The 25,710-nt window shown below is 44.7% G+C and overlaps 1 protein-coding gene across 17 annotated transcripts in view; it reads right to left on the reverse strand.

Annotated features, from left to right (window-relative positions):
• Positions 1–6,215: 6,215 nt before the first annotated feature.
• The window catches only part of TMEM132D (transmembrane protein 132D), a 428,384-nt gene continuing 408,889 nt past the window's right edge, over positions 6,216–25,710 (reverse strand). For all 17 annotated transcript variants that reach the window (XM_039505741.1, XM_039505734.1, XM_039505733.1 and 14 more), the window contains 4 exons: positions 17,345–17,550; positions 15,453–15,726; positions 12,260–12,451; positions 6,216–9,034 (listed from right to left, as the gene is read on the reverse strand). In XM_039505741.1, the coding sequence (XP_039361675.1) occupies positions 7,850–9,034; positions 12,260–12,451; positions 15,453–15,726; positions 17,345–17,550 (1,857 nt within the window). In that variant the 3' untranslated portion in view covers positions 6,216–7,849. The remainder of the gene's footprint in view (positions 9,035–12,259; positions 12,452–15,452; positions 15,727–17,344; positions 17,551–25,710) is intronic.

The following is a 25,710-nucleotide window of genomic DNA, read 5'->3' on the forward strand; positions in this document are numbered from 1 at the left end:
GGAAGATATTTAAAAGATACAGCCACAGTGCACATTCTACACAAAAGGAAAAAGAATACTCTTTCCCACTGAAATTGCATGAGGGAATTTAGGAGAGAATGTAATTACCCAGGATGGCATTATATTCTCATAATAGGCACCAAAATTTAATTTCACTGTAATCCTGAGGGTGTGAATTGGGCACAATACAGAGCATAACTGATTTTATAAGGTATGCATTGTATACGAGAGGCAAATTCAATCCCTAAATCTGATTGTTACCAAGTGCGTATATCTAGACTTGGAAGGATTAGATTTTTATTGGTAAAAGTCAGTAAACAGAAATTTCACCACACACACACAAACCAATGAAAAAATATTTTCACTGATAACAGAAATTTACAAATAGGCAAAGTAAGAAAAATGCTGTTTGAGAACTTAGAGTATTTACCTTGTGTACTATGACGTGATATTGACAATTTGTGATTTTGCAGTTATAAAGATTTAACTTTTTGAATCTCAGCATCAACAGTCATTAACTAATTATCGTCAGTAAGTAATTGTCTGACCCCTCCCCCACAATTTCTTGCAACTGTGAAAATGTAAATGGATAAAAATATAAAAAAGCTTAAAACCCATTATGTACAACTGTGAAAATGGAAATCAATAAAAAAGTGTAAAACTAAACATCTATATTATCCATCAAAATTATAAAAAAATAAAAATTTAATTCACGATGTGTCTATATCTGTATATGTGTAAATAATTGACAGATGAGGTGCCAGTAGGTGGCGCTCAAGAATATGTGCCACAGTTCCTGGATTTAGTAGAACCAATAAAACTTTTTCCACATGGCAGCTCTTTACATCAGCCAGCGGCATTTTTCAGGGACCGTGTTTGGAGGCAATACCCATCTGTTTCACATGCAATTTTTGAGTGACACTATTGGCCTTTCAGAGATTCCAAGGCCAGAAGGGACCATTGTGACCATCTAGTCTGACCTCCTGTGTAACACAGACCAGAGAACTTCCCCAACCGAATTCCTTTAAAAAATCCTTTAAAACAATCTAATCTTGATTTAAAAATGGCCAGTGACAGAAAATCCACCATGACCCTTGGTAAATTGTTCCAGTGGTTAGTTACCCTCCCTGATAGAAATTTACACCTTATTTCCTCCCTAGCATCACTGGGCTTTGCCAGATCAATACATGAGTAATTCAAACCACCAGCCCATCCTGAGACACATGCAAAGACTCACTTTTGAGTTTTGGAGTACTAGGAGGCATATTCATTCCATCAACACTTACGAAAGGGCTGGTTTGCCACAAGGAACTTCTGCAGAGCAGAGGGTCTGGGAGAAGTTGAACATACACAGTGCTGAACTGAAGTGCCACCAGCCTCCTCATTCACCACAGCCTTTAACTGACATCTCATCCGTGACCTACACGAGGAGTGAAAGTTGTTCCTAGAGTTACTGAGTGCAGGGCTGCAGATGGAGTTAATTCTTTTTTTTGCAAAGTCTGCTACCCACAGAGAACTCTGAACCAAGTCTTTAGTGTCATCATCTCAGACCTTCAAGTTCACTGAGGGACTAAGGCAGCTTAGTCTTACCCACTAAGTATGTGGAAGCTGCTGAAGAAGAAACCTTAGAAAGGAAGGAGAGAGGCAGGAAAGCAGCCGCTTACCTGATTTATAGCACAATTGAACTGTTAATCTTTCTTGTGCTAATGCAGAAAGCCTCAAAAGCCAGACCAAACCAAGCAGCCTCAGACGCGTTTCCTTTAGTTTCAAAAACATAAAATTTAAAATAATCAAATGTTGTAATAAAGGGGAAAACCCCTTACAGGCTAGATTGATAGAAAAGCCCTTACAGGCTTACTTACATTAATGAGCAATGAATCATTGGCATCTCTAGGGCTACTTATATGATCAAGCGCTTGCTAGCAGGAATAAGGCTGGTGCCATCTAGTCCTAAAAGCATACAGCATGCAAACCGAGTCATTGCTTTGATGGAATCATAGAACATCAGGATTGGAAGGGACCTCAGGAGGTCATCTAGTCCAATCCCCAACTAAATCACCCCAGCCAGGGCTTTGTCAAGCCGAGCCTTAAAAACCTCTAAAGATGGAGATTCCACCACCTCCCTAGGGAACCTAGTCCAGTGCTTCACCACCCTCCTAGTGAAATCGTTTTTCCTAATATCCAACCTAAACCTCCCCCACTGCAACTTGAGACCATTGCTCCTTGTTCTGTCATCTGCCACCACTGAGAACAGTCTAGCTTCATACTTTTTGGAACGCCTCTTCAGGTAGTTGAAGACTGTTATCAAATCCCACCTCACTTTTCTCTTCTTCCAACTAAATAAGCCCAGTTCCCTCAGCCTCCCCTCATAAGTCATGTGCCCCAGCCCCCTAATCATCTTCGTTGGCCTCTGCTGGACTCTCCCAATTTGTCCACATCCCTTCTGTAGTGGGGGGCCCAAAACTGGATGCAATACTCCAGATGCGGCCTCACCAGTGCCGAATAGAGGGGAAGAATCATGTCCCTCGATCTGCTGGCAATTCTCCTACTAATGCAGCCCAAAATGCCGTTAGCCTTCTTGGCAGCAAGGGCACACTGTCGACTCATATGCAGCTTCTTGTGCACTGTAATCCCCAGGTCCTTTTCTGCAGAACTGCTGCTTAGCCAGTCGATCCCCAGCCTGTAGCAATGCATGGGATTCTTTTGTCCTAAGTGCAGGACTCTGCACTTGTCCTTGTTGAACCTCATCAGATTTCTTTTGACCCAATCCTTCAATTTGTCTAGGTCACTCTGACCCTATCCCTATCCTCCAGTGTATCTACCTCTCCCCCCATTTTAGTGTCATCTGCGAACCTGCAGAGGATGTAATCCATCTCATCATCCAGATCATTAATGAAGATGTTGAACAAAACCAGCCCCAGTACCGACCCCCTATGGAGGGGAATAGGACCAGACCTGTTCATTTCCAAGCAGTATTCTCCTGGACTGACTGAAAGATTATCCTTCATTCTGGAAACTATCTCCCCTCCCCCTTCCCCCATCATCTCAGCTCTCTGACTTCTAAAGGCTGCTGTATCCATAATGCCGCATGAGGGCCCAACACCATCACCATATGACAGTTGGAGAACTGAAGCACAAAGAGCTTACCCTGCTACAGCTGGGAACTGAATCTATGTCTTCTGAGTCCTTTACATAGCTCAGTGGTTTGAGCATTGGCCTACTAAACCCAGGGTTGTGAGTTCAATCTTTAAGGAGGCCACCCAGGGATCTGGGGCAAAATCAGTACTTGGTTCTGCGAGTGAAGGTAGGGGTCTGGACTCATTACTTTTCAGGGTCCCTTCCAGTTCTATGAGATAGGCATATCTCAATATATTAAAAAAACCTCTTCCTCTTCCTCTCCCAACAACTACAAGATAGGATAACACTGGTTCTTCTCCTGGTGGAACAAAACTTCAAGGATTATCTTTTAGCCATTGAGCAAGGGAGACATGAGCACAAGCAAATATTATGGTTGTGAGCATCTAATATTTACTTTAAATTAGCATCTGCAACTGAAGTGAAGCGTTTGGTTTCCTGGCAAGTTGCTTGCAAGGCCTTTGACTTCCTGGGCAATCAGGTTTTAATGAAATGCTGGTAAATGCTATTGTGGGCATTGGCCACCAGAGGTGCTGCTCTGCTGAGCCACTTTTCTCTTCCCCTGAGAAACAGTAGAGCTCACCTGGTGACGTAGCTTGAGTATCCCTGTCTTGGGTATCCAGTCATGAGATCCTGAACAAGCAGCTGTTCCTGAACTTCACCCGCACTGCAAGGAGGATGCAGCGCCATAGCCACCCGGCACGTCAGCTCCAAACAGTTGTCAGGGAAGGGAGCTATTCGTTCCTCTCCTGAGCTACTTAAAAAGAGACGTTCTCTGGATAAGCTCCATTTGAGCAGATGCTCCTGCCAAGGTGGCGTGTTGTTGCCACTGTGGTTAAGAAAGCTGCTGGGAAGATGTGAGGAGATGATTGTACGGAATGAGGAGCCAACTAGCATAATTAATTAACAGTTATGATAATCAGGGAAGCAAAAATGATAAATAATCCCCCCCCCCCTTTTGCTCCCCCAGGCTGCTGCTGCAGCTTTGTTTGGAAATGCAAGGTGTGAAGCCAAGCGAGCTTACAGCAAAGCGCTCTCTCGTTCAGCCTGCGAATAGAAGCAAGAGGAACAAAGTGTGTGAGAATTCAGCTGCAACCAAGAACTTCGTGGCTGATGCCAAACATTCCCAGCCCTGTGTACTCAGTGCTCACCTAGTGCAAGGAGGCTGCTGTAGGCTTGGTCCTCAGCTACTTTATTATTATTATTCTTTGGCGCCACTGTCATGGACCAGAACTCCATTGTGCTAGGCGCTGTAAACACACAACAAAAAGATGGCCCTGGTCTGTACTTAAAAATGAAATTGCTCTAGCTATGTTGTTCAGGGCTGTGAAAGAGTGTGTGCCCTGAGTGCCATAGTTAGGATGACCTAGTGTAACACCGACAGAACCCGGTCATCGGTGGGTGGGATTGAACCTGGGACCTCAATGCATGAGCATCTACTGCATGAGCTAAAAGCCACATGGCCCTTAGCTAAGGCTGGAGCCGACTCATTAATCGCTAAGTTAGGGGTTCTCAAACTGGGGGTTGGTACCCCTCAGGGGGTCCTGAGGTTACTACATGGGGGGTCGCAAGCTGTCAGCCTCCACCCCAAATTTGCCTCCAACATTTATAATGGTGTTAAATATGTAAAGAAATGTTTTTAATTTAAAAGGGGGGCTGGGTCGCACACACAGCCTTGCTATGTGAAATGGGTCACCGATATAAAAGTTTGAGAACCACTGCTCTAAGTGGTCTCGGTGCACTAGAGGGGACAGAACACCACACCCAGGAGGTGTGGGGGTTACGCTAGCTCCCAGAGAAAAATCCCTTCTGTTGATGTAGGAAGCATCTACGTAATAGCATTACAGTGGCACCACTGAAGCATCGTTGCGGTGGGGTAGTGTAGATACAGCAGGTACAGTTACATCCACTTTAAGGCCTGCTTTACACTGCCAGAGTGGTGGAAAGGGGCCTTAGGGCTTGGCTACACTTGCAAGTTGCAGCGCTGGTAGAGGCTTTCCAGCGCTGCAATTAGTAACCGTCCACACCTGCAAGGCACATCCAGCGCTGCAACTCCCTGGCTGCAGCGCTGGCTGTACACCTGGCCAGGTTGGGGTGTAGCGATTGCAGCGCTGGTGATCCAGCGCTGCTCATCAAGTGTGGACATACACCAGCGCTTTTATTGGCCTCCAGGGAATAAGGAGATATCCCAGAAAGCTTTTAACTAAATTACTCTCTTTGTTTTGTTATGCAGCCTCTCTTTGTTTTGTTGTGAACTCCGATCGGAGCTCCGTTGAACTCCCCACTGGTTACTTCCCCTTTCTCCTGGTGTCTGATAATGCTTGCACTCCTCAGTCTTCCAGCAATACATCTTCTCACTCGCAGCTCCTACTGCCTATTGCTCTCAGCTCCTCGCATGCACACTACAAACTGAAGTGAGGTCCTTTTTAAAACTCAGGTGCCCTGATTAGCCAGCCTGTCCTAATTAATTCTAGCAGTTTCTTCTTAATTGGCTCCAGGTGTTCTAATTAGCCTGCCTGCCTTAATTGGTTCCAGCAAGTTCCTGCTTGTTCTGGAACTGCCCCTGTTACCTTACCCAAGGAAAAGGGATCTACTTAATCTGGGACTAATATATCTGCCTTCGAACACTCTCCAGTAGCCATCTGGCCTGATCCTGTCACACAGGTTACTCTTCTAAAGTTGTCCTTAAAGGAGTGTTTACAAATAGAAACAAAGGCCACTATCTGTAGCTCTCTTTCCGGCCGCCCCAAACCGAACACTACCTGCATCTTGTGAAGTAGGCTTTCCAGACAGAACTATACATGAGTGTTATTTGCAAAGAGTTTCAAATCTTGAAAGGGTGACTCGGTGCAAAATGCACTTAATCATAACGTGTCGGCGTTGTTGTTTCATCTTCCACACAAACAAAGCACCACATTACAAGATGGAAAAGTTTGTAACTGGTTTGTGCTGAAATCCTTAAATCTGCATGTTCCTTTAATCCAAGAACAGTTGTATACATTGTTGACAGTCTCTTTTATGGTAAATGAGTGCAAGGACAGAGAGGAGCTCAGAGTAGGAAAAAAAATGAAGCCCACCGAAATGCAAATTTTATTCGCAGTTGGTATGTTTATAAATATATATTACATTCTTACAATCTGCAATACATTCTAAATACAGATGGATTCAATCAAGGCGTTCGTGGGTAGGGTGGGATATTAAATTGGACAACCTAGGTTTGGTGGCTGTGAGAGACTTTGTAATCAACTAAAGGCATGGGCTCAGTCTGCAAAACAAATGGAGATGGGGAGAGGGGAAGCCCAAACCAAACCATAGTTTCTTGGCATTTTGCCACTGGCGATTAATCCTGGACCAAACAGATGACTCCAGTTTTAGGGCAGGAGGGCACTTCAGATTCAAAGGGCAATTACTGGAATTCTACCAAATATACACATATAAGAGGAATGAGAAAAGACAATCATCACCGCTGGATGAAACAAATATTATTTACCAAGCTTAGCTGTTCAGCTATTAGGGTGTATAGTGCTCCTCCCTGGCCTTCATGCTGCCCTATAAATATGCGCAGCAGTGGGTCTGAAGAAGCATGATCAAAATGGAAATGAACAACCTAGCCTCAAAAGGGGAAGGAGTTCAGCACAACTTATACTTACCCAAGAGAGAGCGGCCAACTTTGGTAAATTACAACAGATAAAGCAAGTACCAAATTAGTTCCCCTGGCTCCTGTGCTTGGCAGAACTGCACTGTGGATAAACAAATGTGGATCTCAGGGAAGGGAAAAGCCACCAAACTTTCAAAGCAGATCAATGCTAATAAGTGCCCCCCAGGATTTCCAATGAGAGTGCTCCAGGAAAATGCTTGGGCAATACAAATTTAAACAGGAAAACCAGATAGAGTGGACTTCTTTAAAAGACCTTGGGTCTCTCAAACCTTTCCAAAGCAAACTTTCCTTTATATGAGCAGTATGTTGATTATAGATTATACCTTCTCCTATTTTACAAATTAAGAAATACTGAAAAGTGGCCAGCAAAGTTTATCATCTCAGCATCTACTGAAAAGGAGAGCGTTCCGTTATAATTGTACGTGTATCCATTCTCAGTGCTTGGGAGATGGTCATGCAGGTCTGTAAACAACTCAGTCTCTCCCCCTCCACCAACCCCCAGATTCTTTGGAAACTCATAACTTTGCAACTGAGGTTGCTGTGCTGCTCACACTGCAGTTGTCTGTCAGCTTTAAATTAACGTTCTCAGCTGGATGTCCTCTGCTTGTGTCTAGAATGACAAGCTTCCTTTCGTTGATCCGTTTATTCCGAGCCTGATTTTCGCTTTTAACCACAGCCTGTGATATTGAACATTAGAACTGTGTGAGCTTTGTAATATCCAAACTGTGTTGGAGTTTGTTATTTTTATTGATTTCCCGGGAAAGCTCAGAGAATGAGCTCTTATTATTTTCTAAGGTTTATTTTTCCATGTTGCCATGCATCAGAAACTGCACACACATTTTGTTCCAGTCTCCAAGCCCATTAGAAGACTTGAACTGTATGAGCTGTCCAGGATCTCTGCTTTCTTAGCTGGTTTTGGGTTGCTTTCCGGGGCTCCACTGAGGTATTATCCACCACTTGTCTCTCATTTGCCAACACATTTTTTGCCCCAATACCCAAAATTAAAGGCAGAAAGGTGAGTGAAAACCAAAAACCAAAAAGGTCCTTAGCGTCTTGTTACACACTCTCATGTAATCTCTCCATATAGTTTCTTAGCTCTTTGCACTCCCCAAGGTCCATATCCTGGCACACCCATTTAATATCGTCCTCACTACTCATCAGGATGGAATTGACGGTTGGGCACCCATCGTCGGAGGAGATGGTGGTAAAGGTGGTGAATTTGACTCGTTTCCGCTTGGAGGTAGGAGAGGCGGTTGGTTCACTTTTCTGTTCTTTCCCTTCAATGAATGTGGAGTCTGATGACCTGAAGACTTGGCCATTAACGTTCTTTTGGGCATTTGTGCTGAGGAGATATTTGCTCTCCTCAAAGTCCACCCCTCTGTCAATGGCAGTGATGCACTCATCTTGTTGGGATGAGAAGTTAATGTGATTTTCCAGAAGCTCTGTCCTGTTGCTCAACCCAACCCAGTCGTGAGAGTGGCTCATGCCTTCCTGCTCTTCGAAGGGGACCTGCTTGTGCCTGTACTTCAAAGCAAAGGTGACACAGTTGATAAGGAAGACAAGGATTGCCAGGCAGAAGACTCCCAACAAAGCATACATTCCTATCTCCAGATCACTGAGCCCTCTGGGTGTCTGCACAAGGTCATTCTCTTCCAAGTCCCCATTGCTTCTTGGCAAGTCCACCTGTGCAGGGAAACTGGTGAAGTCTATTGGAATGTTCTGCAGATGGCTGTCGTCATCCAGAAGGCTTTCTCTGTCCTCTTTTTTACTTAAAATAGACCTGTCTGTGGTAGTTCCTTTGCCTTCCATTCGGCCCACTGAGGAGCTGCTGTAATACTGCCCATCTGGCCTAGCTCTGTCCTGCAAGGTGGTTTTCTGATGCCGGTCACTTGCATGGTTTTCCAGGTGGACACCAGCCCCGTTTTGCTTGCTGTCGCTGGCATTAGGGTTGGCATCGCTCTGTCCGAACTTGACTTTAATACTCCCACTCCCAACAGCCAGGACGCTCTTCCTTTTGGATTTCTGGCATGGTTCACTGATCACCATCTCCACCTTCACTAGTGTCCCCTGGCCTTCGGTCTCAGCAGCAATCACGGGCCACTTGAATTTAGGGTCATGGTGAATGGAGACCACCTTTTCGTCTAGAGATGTAGCCATCAAGGAGAAGTCTTTGACATCGTAAATATCCAGGGGCATGACCGATCCATCGCTGAACTGGACCCAGCAGCTGATGGCTGCTTCCTGTAATATATAAAACAAACACACACACACACAGAATAATCAGCAAGGGAAACATACTGTCTCCTCACCAATCCCCTCCTCCCCACAAACCATTTATAAGCAGGACAGAAATAAGGCTGAGCAAGAAAATTGATTCCTCACTGAGACATATAAAAAATACTAGTTTTAAACACCCATTGGTAATAAGCTTTGTTTTCCCTGGAGGTGCTAAAAGGGAGCTGTGTTCTCTGAGATCCATGGGGTCTACTTCAGCACGATAATAAATTGCACATCAAAAGGCATTACTGGCTACTGACTTCGTTTACTGCAGTTAGATATTTAAATGAAAAAATATTTATTACATTATTTCTAAACTGCTTAAGATACAAAGTCTCCTCTTGTTATATGTAACATATGTTAAAAGCACCTAATCTAGCAAATAAAGCAACAGTGACTCCAGGTCTTCCTTTTTGCCTTTCAGGATAAAAATGTTTTTGCACAAGGTGGGTCAGTGGGGGTTGTTGTTTAAGCAAAACGCTCAAGATAAATGTCATGCTTGCTAACAATGTAAAGCAAGACAATACTCTCCTTTGTTTAGAATTATGATGTCCTGATCTCACATCCTCTGAAGTCAACAGACCCATTGCTATTGAATTCGACAGGGGCAGGGTTGAGCCCGAATTCTGCGTCTTATACACACAATAGATTTTCTTACGTGTCTAGTGATTTTGGGACCCTCCATTTTTGGTTGCCAACTTGAGACATCTTTAAAGCGGTCTCATCTTCAGAGGGCAGGTGCTCAGCACTTTCTTAAATCAAGCCCTTTAGGGTGTCTCAAGTTGGCAACCAAAAGTAGAGACACTCAAAATTGTTAGTAGCTTCTAAATATCTTGGCCGGCACATGCATACACCCACGCCAGATACTCTGTTGGTGTAAATCAGTATAGCTCCATTGGAGTCCATTTCCACCATCTACATCTAACTATTTTATATGTATTTAAAGAGTAGATGACAGACCTGAAGAATAAAACAACCAAACAAAAAAACAGGCTGTTTTTACATCCTAACAATGCACATGCAGAGAGTGAACCTTTTTCTTTGTTTTTTAAAATCATGTTTACTAGTGGTTCTCCCATAAAAATCACAGGAGGTAGCCTACACTGTAATAGGATTCTCTGCTGTTTTAACTAAGGGTCTGATTCCGAAATCCTTACTCAGGAAAAACTCCCAGCATCCTCAATGGGAGCTTTGCCTGTGTCCTTATTTCAGGACCAGGCCCTAAGACTTTGCGGGCTCTGTCATAAATCCTGGCTTTGTGTTTATTAATCTTCAGATGTTTCTTGAAGGCCACACGGAATTTATGGCATCAACTCTCACCCTCCCTCTGTGCTGCTTAAACCCGCATAATCATTTAATAATTTCACATTGCTCTCCTTATGGGGAATGTGCTTTGAAATATAATGTTCTAAACAAGGGGAGTAATTGGGCACCGATCAAAACTCGTACAGCCCTGCCAGGGTGAACATTTTCGTTTCTGGTGTGTTACATTTTCGCCAGCATTCCGAGTGTGCCACTGCACCCAGAAGAGGGATTCAAAGAGACTTGATTTCTTGGAACTGAAAAGTCAGAGCGGCGTAGCATGCTGGGGCTAAATGCCATCAAACCCAGCTTCTGAGCTGATTTCAAGGTAAAGTGTTTAGCTCCACATGTCAGCAATGGATTAGCTCATGGGCTCTGTTTCTAGCTGCGTGGCATCATCTTCTTAGCTCTTGGAAATTTATGGGAACCTGATTTTTATTGCGCTAAAAAGACAGCAATCCTATGTTACTTCTCATCCACCAGCTCAAGGATAAGGCCCTGCGATGAATTAGAGTCTCTCACCAGTTGGCCAGAATTCAAATATATTTACCCTTATCATTTACCTTTAAAGCACAAAATGTGTTTAAACATAAAGGGCCCAATTCGTCCTGTGTCACTCCATGGTCTTCCCTGGTGTAAACCCATTGATGACATTGGTATACAAAATAAGTAATTTCAAACGCAGACAACAGCGTAGGAAAGAACAAAGATCAATCAGTCACTGATGGCAAATTTGTTAAATGATCCAATGTTTTCAGACTCAATGAGCTGTGTGAATGCGGACAGCGCATGGCTGCTGAGTGCCAGTGGATGAGTGCACCAGGTGATTCAATCACTCAGGTCCCCAACAAAGTGGTTTCAAAGTGAGGGTGTGAGAGAGAGCAGCGCACTGGCTGAGCATCACACGGGATCGGAGTTTGAATCTAGCATTCCTGGGACCAGCAAGAGTTCACAGCTCCGACAGGAGGAAGTATCTGGTGTTGCTCATAAAGAAAGGCTCAAGCAAATGCTGGAACAAAGCTGATGGCCCCTGGTGGAAGCATTACCTGACTGTCCTCATCAGAAACGGGCTTTTGAAGGGATGGGGATGAGCAGAAGGGAAGTGAGAGACCTTGTGGCCCCTGACAAAGCCGACAAGGGGTGACTGAAAAATCAGCCCTTGCTTAAGATACCTCCATAACATGCGTCAGTAAGAATGGGAGGTTCTCAGGGGCGTTTTGAAATACTCATAGCAAATAACTAAAGATGGAGGTGTCTGGCATTACAGCAAGTCTAGCCCCACCTGTTAGCAGTTTACAGCACAAGAGAGCATGACCTGTTCTCATTTGCACCAGTGTCAATCTGGAATAATTCCACCACCACCAGCAGTTACTCCAGTATGAATGAGAGAAACTGGATCACAATAGTTTCCTGTGGGGAAATACAGAGCTCTTTCCTTTTTCATCTCCAGACTGGTGCATTCATAGATGTGTGCCCTGGCCGGAGCTTGAGGGGCGTGTGTTAATTTGGATGGAATAAATGGGGCCAGAGATCCCAACAGCGGGCTAGGCGGGTTTAGTTGCTTATTTATGGCATGTGACTGGGTTGTCTGTGGGGCTTTGTGTTATTTATGGGCTGTGAACCAAAGAGACGGAGAGGGTTTGTTTGTTGGCACTTGGATGTTTGTTTTACAGGCATATTGCCTTTTTTTTATGGGAACGTTGCTTTTCTATTAAGGTGCCTGGTGACCTTCAGATATAGGTGCCTATAAATTACAATGTTTTGCTAGAATATTATTAATAAAAGGCCACCTGATCCCATCGGCTTAGCTGGCGGGAAATGCTGAGTAGATTGGGGCTCAGACGTGGCATCCTGTCAGTCCACAGCACACGCGCTGGGTCCTTGTACCTGCTTTGGTGACTGAAGAAGCTCCTGTGCTACTGCTGTAGCAAAGATGGCTTTATTGCTCCCTGGGCTGAGCTGCAGGGAGAGCAACAATCCAGTCACCAGCTGGACTCCGAGGTCTGTTATGGTCACCTTCTCGTCCAGAACGGTCACGGTCTTCTCGGCCAAGATGGCGTCCGAAAGAGGGGACAGGATCTGAAAAGAGAAATCGCTATCAGCACTGGATGTTTTTGGATAGCACCCAGCACAACGGCATCCCCAATGGGCCCTCCGGTGCTACTGTAATGCAAATAAATAATAAATGGCACTATTCATTAGTGCACAGATTTAATATTAGGGCTATCTTTATACATTCATAATAAATGATAGGTTAATCAACTGTCATAAACGGATATAGAGTCCAACCAGTAAATAGGCTGCTTATGAATGTATACAACACCTTTTACTAATGCACTTATAACTGCTATTCACATCTGTAACATGCTTAGAACATCTATTAATCAGTTATTAATAGAGTTGGGAGATATTTTTTCAGCAAGTAGTAAATTCGCTTAAAAATGCACATTTTGGGTCACCGAAATTATTCGTGAATTCAGGTCAAACTCAGGGAATAGTTTCGGCCAGAAAAAAATATTCCTCATCCCCCCCCCCCCCCCCCCGGAAATGACAAAACATTTTATTTCGACATTTTCAAAACAAACCATTTGGAATTTCATTCCCAAAGGATGTTTGCAATGTTTTGTTTAACTGAACGCATTCTAGGGGGTTGGTTTCTGTGATAAAAACAGTTTCAGTTACAAAGTAATTGATTTGTTTCCAGGTTTTTTCAGTTCAGCCACCACACTGAAAAATTAGTTGTTCACTCAGCTTTCTTTATTAACCCTTTCTAAGTTCATTATAAATGTAACTGTAATATTATGCTCAATTAAATCAGTAATAATTAAAAAAGTATGGGGGGGGTAAAGGTAGAAAAACCTTTTACTAAGATTCTAAATACCGTATCACAACACAGTTTGTAGACAATTAGTAGAATGAGTTTCATTCCAAATTCTTGCCCTGCGGAACTAAAGGATAAGAGCACACTGCAGAAAACTGTTGTGACAATGGGACGGAAACATAGAAAGGAGGCTCGTTCAGACGAAAGGGATCTGAATACTCTAAGCAGGAGAAGTTGCCAGACTGAGACACCACTAACCACAGACTTGTATTTAGAAGGGGGCTTAGTTTAATGATGCTTGTGTGGTGGGCTACACTTTGCCAAACAGGTTCTTTAATCAGTTTCTTTCCCTTTGAATTCCCTTTTCAGAGTCACTCAAGATATTTATGTGCCCTTGTAGTGAGCACTGCAAGTGCCAGAGTCTTGGAGGCCTATAAAAAAGACTTTTTTTTATTGAGGCTCCCAGGCGTAGCAGCCCCAGAAGCCCACTTCCCCAGGACCGACAATCAGTGCGGTCAACACATGCAGATGCAGATATCTAAGGGGCTGTCCTGAAAGTCTGGGGTCATGAACATACCTGAAGATGAGGCAATTATCTCCCTTTTAGCCCCAGTGCCTGCTGATAGGTTGTCTAGCTGGGAGAACGTATAGGAGATTTATCCTTTCATCTCTGGGACCTCGCTTCCCAATCCAGTGAACAGGTTACCAGAAAAGGTGTTAGCAGAACTAGCTTCTGTTTTTTTGGCTCTGCCACTGACTCTCCGTATGACCCTGGGTAAGTCATTTAACCGCCCTATGCCTCAGTCTCGCCATCTGTAAAATGGAGTTAATGGTCCAAATTCTCATCTAGCGTTAATTGGAATAGGTCCACTGAAGTCAATGGAGCCACGCCAATTTACACCAACAGAGAATTTTGCCTAATGACACTTATTCTCATCCTTTCTAAAGCACCTAGAGACGCTTGGCTGGAAAGCACTATCTGAGCACTGATTGCTATTATTGCTTTGTGGGTGTCCCTGTCCCTGTAATGTTTATATCTTGTAACACGACTTGAATTTAAATAATTTCAATCCCAGGTTTTCATATTTCCATCCTGATTCTTCAACCTGTCCTGGTTAATATCAGCTTTAGCGCCTTGCTCTGTCAATTTAGGCTCTGACAATATTAAGTTATTTCACCAGCTGCCCCCCTTGTCATAGCTGCAGTTGTGGATCTGGTATCAAAAAAGTATTAGTCAAATATAGGCAGAAATGGGTTCTGATGTTACATGGGATGTCTGCAACCCACATGCTTCAGGGCATAGGTTGATCAATAGCTGGGAAGAGAAAGTAACCTGTCCCATTCCCACACCCAGTAGAGTATTGCACCAGTGAGTGTATTAGGTAGGTTTTTACACTTTCGGCCGAAACATATGGTCTTTGCTTCTGTTGCAGAAGGGATACTGTGCTAGATGCATGATCAATGGTCAATGGCGACATTCCTGCGTGTTCAAATGTTAGTTTTTATGTGTGACTGTATGGCTGGTGAAAGCCCTTGAGACTGAAATCCTCTCATTAGCTGCAGAATAGACACAGCTGGGACACTGTCCATGCAACCTTCCCTACTCATGTGCCTCAACCCTGACTCAAAGGTTCACCATTTCAGAGGGAGAGGGTCATTCAGCCTCCAACCCCATTCAGTCCATGGCGTCTCCACTAAGACTGCCAAGAAGGGGGCATATTTGTGCCAGTCATGGTGTTTTTGATGATGTGGGCACAGTGCCCACTGCCCAGTGGACAACTCAGACCACCAGTCATTTTTGACATAGGCCACCAAATAGGCATCGGATGGCAGAAGCTTTCAGATACTAGCAACCCAGGCCAGATTCAAACCCAGGACCCAGCGTAACAGTGAAAAAACTTTGTAGTCTTTTCCCGATACCCCAATTCCTGTCTTCCTATCTCAGAGAGTCCCTCAAAGCCCCAAGCCCTGGGGTGTGGGGGAGAGGAGAGGGGTGTGGTGGCATATCCAGTTATAAAGTTAAGAACACCTTGTAAAATTCAGATCTGGATCCAGGTTTAGATTTCATCCTCTGTCCCGCCCCAGGTCATAGGGTGTTGGATCTGGGAGAGATTGGTTTGACTCCATTTCTATGCTCCTATTCCTAATGAAGGGACTCCCCCAGTGATGATTGCCAAGTGCTGTTCTCAGGAGGGCAGGGTAAAGCCTGGTACACCAAGGCGAAGGAGGAGGGGGAACCCAGTAGCCAGTTTTTCTTACCTGAATTGTCGTCATTCCAAGTTCTTGTCCAATCAAAACCTGTCCGCCTTGCAGCTTAGCAATTCTGGGCTCCTCCACCTGCATGAAGTCACTCACCAGCTCCGTAATATCCACCTGCCAGTCAGAACCTAGCAAATAGCTCAGCTGGCCACCTGGGTCGGAGGGCTCGGCTACAAACTGTGTGAGGACTCGCACCATGGCGTGCTGGTACTGCAGGGTGCAGCCTCTGCCCTTCCGCTCGTCCTCTTCTTCGTCGTCGCTGTCTCGGGCTGGTCTGGGGAAACAGCAGCATTAAAAAAAAAATCAAGCAACCCAAGGAAGGAGGGCGAGGCTGTGTGCCCGGCTGCAACAGTTTGTTAAGCACTGAGGGGGCATCCAAACAGGGAGCTGGGGTATCTCCTCAGCTCTTTCCTCTCTCTTGTCCTGCATACTCAGGCGATGTACAATCCTGCAGCTTCTTCCTCTAGAACATTTCTGACAGAAGTCATATTCCCTCATCTCCCCCAAGGATGACGGTAGCCTCCTGGTTTCTCTCGCCTTCATAGCACCATGCCCCTGGTTCACACAAAAAGCAGCTTCTAAAGTCGCCTTCCTTGCCTGCGCCTCTGACCACCCCACTAGGGTGACCAGATGTCCCAATTTTATAGGGACAGTCCTGACATTTGGGGTTTTGTCTTATATAGGGGCCTTTTACCCCCTACCTCCTGTCCCGATTTTTCACACTTGCTATCTGGTCACCCTACACTCCACCTCCCCCCTCCCCCATCCTCTTGGAATCCCTCCAGTGACTTCCCATGTCAGGTCCAAACTTTTCATCTTCACCTTCATACCTCTTATCCCATGACTCACCCCACTCTGTCTATGATGCCCGACTTGTCTGTGCTTTTGTCAGAGATGGACACGAACATCTCCTCTGCGCTCTTATCAGCTGCTCATACCAATATCTCCATGCTGCCAGTTAACGCATGGAAACCCCTCTTTGAATAGGTCTGCAAGGCCATGCCTTCAAATCCCTCCAGCAGAAACCTTCTACTGTGACGCTTCAAGGAAACCAGTCAGTAAATCAAGGGCAGATGAGAATAGTTCACACCTACTTCATCACTTTGCTATAATAGTAATTAATAAAACTGTCACTGTATTAAACACATATCCCTCTGGCCCACCCTTCGTGTACCACTTGTCTTTGAAGACTGTAAGCTCTGTGGGGCAGGGACTGTGTCTACACAGCACCTAGCAAAATAGGACCCTGATCCTGATTTCATAGAATATCAGGGTTGGAAGGGACCTCAGGAAGTCATCTAGTCCAACCCTCGGCTCAAAGCAGGACCAATCCCCAACTAAATCATCCCAGCCAGGGCTTAAAACACGATGGCTTCTCTGTCAGGGAATCAAACCCCGGTTTCTCACGTGACAGGTGGGGCTACTTACCACTATACTAACGAGGATGTACCTATTGTAATATACATATGGAATATATAAGTGATGTAAACACACTTAGTAATTATTATGCTTAATAAATAGTTATTAATAATAAATTAAGCAATGGCATCCCATTTACTAGGCCTCAGACCAGACAGATCTGGTCTTTGTTGATGTCTTGTAGCATGGCACAAGTGAAAACACTGACCCTGCCTCACCCGGCCAACAAGCTATTTCCATTTAAGCCACTAGTGCTATAAAAGGAAATTGATTTTCAGTGCAGATCCATGCAATCTGTGGTTCCTGTTGCCCTAATAAGTACAGTGCGACAGCTGATTGAATAAATGTCTGGTGACCTTCAGGTTCACACCGGAATTGCATTAAGGCCAAATGAGTGTGTGCAGATCCGCTGGCCATGTCAGCTGCTTGGCACGTGAACCACCCAGATTGAAAAATTCGCTAATGAAACCTACCTCTTATTAGAGATGATAGGGACCCTCCACCCCTTGATCTGGTTTAGTTCTGTGTCAGAAATCTCTATCTGCAGTGGGAGGCGAGGAACCCAGACTGTCATTTCCAGTGGGGCAGTCAGATGCTGGTAAGTAAAATTAACGATGACATTCACTTTGCCTTTCATTTCCTTCCCGTTGACAAAGACGTAGTCACATCTGTCAGAAACCTGTAAAAGAGAAAGGGGAAAAAAATTAATGAGTCTCTGTACAAAATTATAAAGCTCACCCCGTGCTGAGTGAGTGGGAGGGAGGGAGAGAGAAGATTCGGGTTTGAACTAGTTCCAAACTCTGAGGACAACTAGCAACAACAAGAAAGGTGCCTGGCTTGCCATTAGCAGACTGCATAATTTAGGAATACTTGCGAGCAAACAGGCTTTTCCTGCTATAAATATTTCCAATGGGAGCTACAATAAAAGAACAGCTCCGTTCAGTTCTCAGCCCCACCATTAGGACCTCTGGCTCTGGTTCTGAACTTGTTCTGGCTCTGATGGAAGTCCACTGAGTCATGGTCTCAGCCCCCCAGGAAGTCAGACAAATGGTATTAAGTTCCCCCTCCTCCAGTTTGGTGTGATTCTAAGGAAATGTAATGTAAACATGAGGAAAATCAGATGAGTAGGTGCCTGCACAGGATATTCAACAGGAGGCATATTTCCCTGATCAATTCTGAAATGATGTCCTGGAGTGGAAGTAGCATTAAAAGATTCCCTCTGAATCAGTAGTGGACCAACACTAACACATGGCATTAGGGTTGCTGTGCCTTTGGGGGTGTCACTTTTCAGAGAAGACACAAAGCTGAGGTCCTCACCCCGTTTGTGAGAGCATTCTGTGCATTTCTGTGGAGTGGTGTGGACAGCTTCTGGACATTCTATGCTTCCTCTGTGGCTTCCCTCCTCCTGTCCTGGTCCTCTTCCCACTATCTCTGCTACTTCTTAAACACCCCCAGCTCCTCTGATCCCATCACCCTTCCCTCTTCTTGCACTGCATTTCCCCCTTCTTCTATTGCTTCCCAGCCTTCCATAGTTTGGATGAACTTTGGGCTCTTTTCACATGATGCTAATCTACCGTTGTTTGCCCTAGTGTCCTGCATCATGCAGAATCCAAGTGACTTGTAGGTTATTCTAGGATGGTCCAGCCCTGCTATCTTTGACTTCAGTGGGAGTTTTGCATGAGTAAGGACTACAGGACCTAGTCCCTAATGAGGGATAGTAGAGAAAAGGAGCTGGACGCTCACAATCCAAACAAACCCAACCTGCTGGAGATGGTGGAGCTGTCATAATAATGCTATGTTTGGGGGCCTTGAAACATTTTTTTTCCAGTTTCATAACGGATAAGAATACATTTTGAGGACAGTACCACAGAATAAAACAAGCATATGCAAAGCAAACAGAAAATGGTATTTTGTTGTTCAACAGAGACAGAGGGAGTTTTCTAATCCATCCATATCTGGAGGCATGTATTCATCGTGTCAATAGGGCTCCATTTATCAATGTGAGCTCTTAAATCTCTCTTGATATAAAAAGCACTCAAATCGGATTGAAAAAAGTTTTACTGAAACAAGTCCAGACAGGTTTATTATAATTTACGGCACGGGAGGTTCCTTGAAAGACTACACATGCTGAGGATTATTTGATATTAGCATTTCCCCTCAACCTCTCCCTAATAAAGAGCGCTTGATTTTTGCATTTTAAGAAGCTGAATAAAATAGCGCCTTCGTTAATGTACAGCATGAAAGGTAGGAGGAGGTGTGTGTGTGTGTGTTGTATGATAAAAGTTATCAGTTTCATCAGGAGATGAGAGAGAACCGGACTTCATTCGGAACCACTTTTGAATTCTGGCAGTTCAAATGAAATGGAACTCCTGTCTAAACCACCCCGGTCTTGTAAACCCAAACCTGAAGCCCAATGCCCTCATCCCTGACACTTGAGGCAAAGACAGAATTGGGCAATGACTCTCCCATCAATTTCTGTTCCCTCCTTCCCACCAGCACAGCCAGCTCAGTAACCGACTGGATCCTCTATTTATATCATTTCTTCCTCTGGAAGAAGAAAGTGTCTGCTCAACCATCTGCAGAAGATGCCTTTACTTCTTCAAACATGACCCAGAATTCCTTGGCTGCAGCGGTGCTCCGAAAGAGGTGCAGTAGGTGATAGTACAAAGGATTCTGGGAGGCCAAGGCCTTGCTGCAGCAAACAGCAGAAACAGAAACCTCCCGTCCCTTGGAGGATGAACCAGATGGGTAGAAACTCTAACTGGAGAACAAGAGTGTGGGACTGGCCAGCTGATCAGTGTCCGAGGCAGTCACTGTGCTCTTGCAAAAATAATACCCTAGGCGACCACCTACTTAGCTTATCTCTTAGGCTGCCCTTGACTTGCCATATGGATTGATATTGAAAGGTTCTACGTTAGCAGAACTAGGATCTATCAAGAAAGAGATGGTCATGTGTGTCTACAGCTGACCTCTGCAGAAGACATATCGTCCGTCCAAAAGCTCAGGGTGGGAGCATAACCCAAGCCTACCTCAATACTGTGAGTCTGACAAGGGTCAGACACAATGTCCTTTCCAAGCCATTTCTGACAACACTTCAGTCATAATAACCTGTAGCCCTGGCTATCCATACTGCTGAGAGTTACTAAATCTCACTCAAGCGCTTTGGCAGCTATTGCAGGACTCTAGGTGAGCCGACAAGACCTGTTCATTACAGCTAGTTAAAATATATGAGTAAATGTACATGTCAAATAATTTATTAACTACCACTTTACAGTGCTGATGATCTGAAGGAATGATCTATTAAAACCCTGAACTCTTTTCACAATCCATTACCAGCCAGACCTTCTTTTCCATTATGTGGATATATTTAATATTTCTGACTCCTGAATGCATAATCTTGCACTTATCTGAATTTAATGCCGTTTTCTACTTTTCTGTTTAAATGCTGAGTGAATGTAAATGTTATTTAAATATCATCAGCTTTTGTGGCACAATTTACATCCTTGGTATTTTGGTTTTCCATACAAAGGGCTTAATAGCAAAACCATTTCCACATGGATGGATTCTTGTGTGTGTAGGGTAGATTCCATCCCCAGGGCACTGGAAGAGAGCAGTCCTTCCACTTGGATCTGTACCAGGGGCACAGTGCCGCCCTACAGGTATTGTGCTCACGTGCATCATTCTTCCCACCTGTATTCTCCAATGTCCTGTCTGCCAGACAGGAGGGCACAGGACCCTCAGGCAGTGACTGGTACTCCTGCTTCATCTCTCACCTCACGTTACCTCAGATCTGCAGGAGAGGGTCTTCCATTCCCCGCTAGCACTGTGCGTTCCTCCTAATCCTTCTGTGTGTTTTAAGTGATGCTCTGACACTGAAAACCTTTGGTGTGCTAATGAGCTTCAGCTGCTACTTGCTGGTTCTCTCTTTTCCTTGGGATGCCCGCGAGGAGAAAAATTAGACAAAGCCTCAAAGCTCTCGTTTACCCCTGAGTCATTGCAGATCAAAGTTCAAGCCCAGGTGGCTCTGAGGAAAATAATCAGCCGGGGAGCTGAATGCCTCAGATACTTAGCTTGCCTCTGCACACTGAAGGCTGGATACCGACTGCAATGAATGGCCTGTAAATGGGGATTTTCCTTTCTCAAACTTGAGGCCAGTGTATTAGCTTACAACTCCAGTGTCTCACTTACAATTAGCTATACTAAGCAATTACGCAGCCTTAACTAATTAACTCCATGCCTTGGGGAGGCAATTAATCAAGTATCTTCATTTCCCAGAGGGGGAAGCTGAGGCAGAGAGGCTAAGCATCTCCCAAGGCCACAGAGCTGGGACTACACCCCCAAGCGGCTCCTGGGTATAAGTAACTTCTGACACTGATCTGAGCGTGAGAGCCGGGGTGAGGTTCTGTGCTGGACTTCTAGGAGCTGCACCTTAGAACTTGCAGCCCAGGGGACCTAAGTTACAACAGCCTCCCTGAGTTGTCCTGTGCGTGGTAGCACTGCCCAGAATCTCGGCCGCCTCAGCATGCCTCTCCCACCCCCAGCCCTGCCCTGCCCCGCCCCGCCCCGCCCCTGCCATGCCCCAGCACTGAGGAGCTTGAGGAGGTCCCTGGGAGCAGCCTTATAGTGCCTGCACCAGGGGAATCTTCCCCAGCGGGATATAGGGCTTTGAGGGTATCTTTATGCCACTCAGGCCCTTTTATGCGGCATAAAGGAACTGGAGTGGGAGTGAGAATCTCTCCCTTTTAATGGAGTTATTCCTGATTGACACAGGGTGAGAGGAGAATCAGGCTGTCAGATTTTAAATTCATTAATTCCATGCAATGGAGAGAGAAAATAAAGCTGGCAGGAAAACAGACTTCAATTCTGACTTCCCCAGGGTTATCATAAACAGGGAGTAAACCAAACCCCCAATACTACTGCAAGAGTGATTAAAGAAATACCTTGATCTTGTGCTGTTAAGATTATAATGTATAAAAACAAACAGATGCAGGCGGGCAGGGAGAGATTGAGCAGTTCGGTTACCCAATCTCTCCCGTTTACTGCTCTGTAAATGAACAGAGCAGTAAGTATTTGATCATTCAATTCCCAGCCAGTCCTTTGGATGAATAAACGCAACAGCTCGGTTGCAGTTTGTTCACAATGCCAATAGAGCAGCACCAAGACATGGTGTAACATATACTTCATTTTCATAAATCAGGCCAGGGCATTCAGAAACAGGTCATCATTACAAAAAGCAGATTATCTTTGCCTCGTTTTACTTCAGACGTGTCCAAACTATTCATCTTAAAGCAGAAAGAGAACATTCAGCAGAAGAGAGAAAAAGGATATAGGTTTTCCAAAAGCCAGGCAGTTTCCTTCTTGCAAATAGCTCTTTTGGTGGCCTATGTGAAATGAGTTTGCTGGGTCTCAGTTGAGCACCCTCAGGTAGGGCGACCAGATAGCAAGTGTAAAAAATCGGGACAAGGGTGTTCTTCACCCTTCACTGTCTGAGACAGAAATAGGGAAGTTCCAAGTTTATTAAGCTCATGAGTGCATTGAATGAGGGGTGTGTGTGTGTGTAAGCAAACTTCTCCCTGTAGGAATGTTATGGGGGATCAGCCCAGAATAAGTTTATTTACCTCAGACAATTTCCAGAGAACTAGTAAGCACATTTTAAAAGGTAGATGCCTCATAAATATCTCTATATTAAATAAGAATCTGTCTATAACATGTGAAATACGAAAGCCCCTTTTCAGCAATCAAGACGGGTAAGACTGGAACCCTGTACATGTAGGTGTGCACAAATTCACCCTGAAATCAATCTCATGTTTTTCACACAGACCTGATGATTTATTTCCCTTCGGTCTAGCTTCTGATGTTTGATCTCTCGGGGCTGGCAATGCTCTGTCTCCCTAGAAATGAAACAAGCCGGGACGGGACAGTGGAGATGGATTCCCTTTTCTTTTGCTGCTAACGTGCTGCTGTCATTGCCCTCCCTGGGCTCTGGCCACTGCTAACGCCAGGACACAATAATGCCATTAAATCATTACAGTGCCGCTCTCTTGCTAGAGCTTTATGGACCATCGTATCACAATAGGTTTCCACACAAATGTGCTGAGCTGTCCTCCATTTAATTTACAGAGGATACAGTTAGCTCCCACAAGACCCTCCAGATAATCTCTCAACCTGGGGAAGCTTTCATCTCCCGAGGGGACGGTCTCTTAAGTGGCATTTGTAACAGTGAACTTGGAAGTACAGAGAAGTGCCTGGGGTTTGGTTTGGCTCCTGCAACTCCCCTCTTTCTCTTATGCTGGTGAACAGCTAGAAAAGCTTTAGCAAGCTTCCCCAGAGCCACATACATCTAATCTCAGTGAACCAGGGCAGCAGAGGTTAGAGGCTGCTTGTCACCAGCACAATACAGAGTGATACAGTGGAATTACGAAGTAGGTATGTGGCCGTGTCATGAATGCACTAAACAAAAGATTTATGGCAAATTGGGTGTGGTGTGGGGATCAATCATCCTACAAAATTTGTAGGGTGAGATTTCCAAATTGGCCTAACTCTAAACTCTGACGTTAATGGCAGAACTTACATCAACCTCAGTGGGAATAGAAGCACTGAGTGCTTTCAAAAATCCCACCAATTAACTACTCATTCTTCTTGAGACAAATGCCAGTCTCCCAGACAGAGTTGTGCATAATGTAGCCCAAGACTATGCACCCAGCCCACTTGGTGTCATTGCAAACTTGAAAGTGTTGCTGCTCTAGCAAACTGAGGAGCTTTTCCCTGAAAAGCAAATATGGACTTGAAAGTGTGGATTTTTTGCTGTGCCGAGACACCTTACTTTTCACTGTTAAAGTGTCTGATTGTGTTGTTTAAAAAGAAACCTACTTGCCGCTCCAAAGTAGCACATGGACATTCCAAGCTCTTCAGTTTTGATTGCAAGCGAAATAGTTACAAAGCTTCATTATTTTTTTTCATAAGATAGAACACAGAAATGGGAATTTATTTCTTCCTCTTGTGGATGGTATTGGATTTTGGAGAGTTCACTCTCTTATCTGAGCAAGCAAACACAAAGCCTTTGGCATCCCTGTTCAGCAAAAGTCATCAACAGAAGCCAGACACTCCTGCAAGGAGGCAGATTCCCCACACACTTTTCACTCTAACTTCTTACATCTGATTCTGTGCTGATTTGCATCTGTGTCATTGTGTATCGCCGTGCAAAGGGCCCATGAAGGAGGTGTAAAACGCTACCACTATTGTAAGAAAGAAATTCTGACTTGGTAGCATTCTACACCCACTATTCACAGGTATAAAGGCCTCTGCAAAGTTCTGGGCAGTGAAGAATCATGATAGTTGGCCTCACTGCCTGTCCTAACAACACCTCTCTGCTTTTCTCATACTTATTAGAAAATGTCTGGGGTAAATGTTACCTTGGATGGCTAACTCACCAGCTAGTCAGACCCACCTTTGTTAGTTTACTGGGCTGAGCTGCTTCCTCAGGTCTGGAAAGAAGGCAGGAGGAATAGTGCATTTGGTATTTTACAATGGAAGGGTACCACATTTCTTTTAGTCCACAGCAACACCAGAGACTGGAGCACTTCCCCACCTCGTTAGCATCATTTAGCCCACCTGTGATACTGATTACAAATCCTTACAGGAAACCGGGTTTTTCCCCCCTCCTGCGGTAATTCTGTTGGCTCTTTTACAAAGAGGCACCTAATAAGTCTATGAAAATGAGAAGCACATAGGTCAGTTATGAAGACTCTGGATTAGGGCATCATGAGGGACAGACGATTAGGAAAGCTAGTCTCCACTGTTCCCAATTGACAGCCTATATTTCAGGAACGCACCATGCGCTGGGCTTCTAATCTTAATGCATGGCAATGCAGGACAGTAATCCTTCCCCAGTGCAAGCACCGCTCTCCTTATACTCTACATTTCAAATACATAACTGCCACCTGGGCAGGCTTACCAGACATTTGCTGATTTAGGATGGCACATATTGCTTTGCCCACAAGCATAAGCAGTAGTAGTTAGCAAGATAAATTATATTAATGAGTCCTGCCTGCATCAGTGCTGTCACTTAGAAGAACAGGAGAGTTTTCCGGCCTTTCTATAACGAGGAAAAAGTGATTGGCCAGGAAAATAACAAATAGAACTCATTTGAGCTTTGAAAGACTCCAGGAGGCACCTAAGCTTTGTCTCAAGGTGCAAAAGGAGGAAACCATTAACATTCCTATTCTGTAAGACACCGGCAAGTGCTGCGGGGAATGTGGCATCACCTTTAACCATGGATACTTAGCAGACAGCGGAAGAATGAGATACACGATTGTGAAGTCTGGGAACTGACCCCAGCCTGAAACTACGCAAGACAGGGACAAGTGACTGACAGTAGCAGGGTGGCAAGACAGGAGGTAAAGTGGACCCAAGACCACTGTGTAGCTAGAAAATACACCTTTCTAGTTTTGAATCCAATCAGAACCAAAACCATAGGAGATCAGAATCTAATAGTAAAAATCTATTGGTGGTAGCACATTGCCTGACCACACCAAAGGATGCTGGAATCGGGAATAATTACTGAACATCTGCTCCCTGAGCTACAGCATTTCCCTGTACAGTAGAGAAGAGAACTTTTTTATTTTAGAAGGAAAGGGATCGGAAAGAGAAGTTGCATCAATTTTAGGCCAGATTCTATTACCCTCACTCACCCTTGAGTAGAGCTTTCTCCCCTAAGTAGACCCATTGACTCCCGCGCTATTTGCAGAGGCAGGTGCTACTCAACATACAGTGTCTCCTCAACTGTCGGTGGCACTAACATCCTAAGTTGTGCTGCTCTACAGCTGGAGCAAAAAATACA

Source organism: Mauremys reevesii, linkage group 18, assembly GCF_016161935.1.
Source record: "Mauremys reevesii isolate NIE-2019 linkage group 18, ASM1616193v1, whole genome shotgun sequence".
NCBI classification, from domain to species: Eukaryota; Metazoa; Chordata; order Testudines; family Geoemydidae; genus Mauremys; species Mauremys reevesii.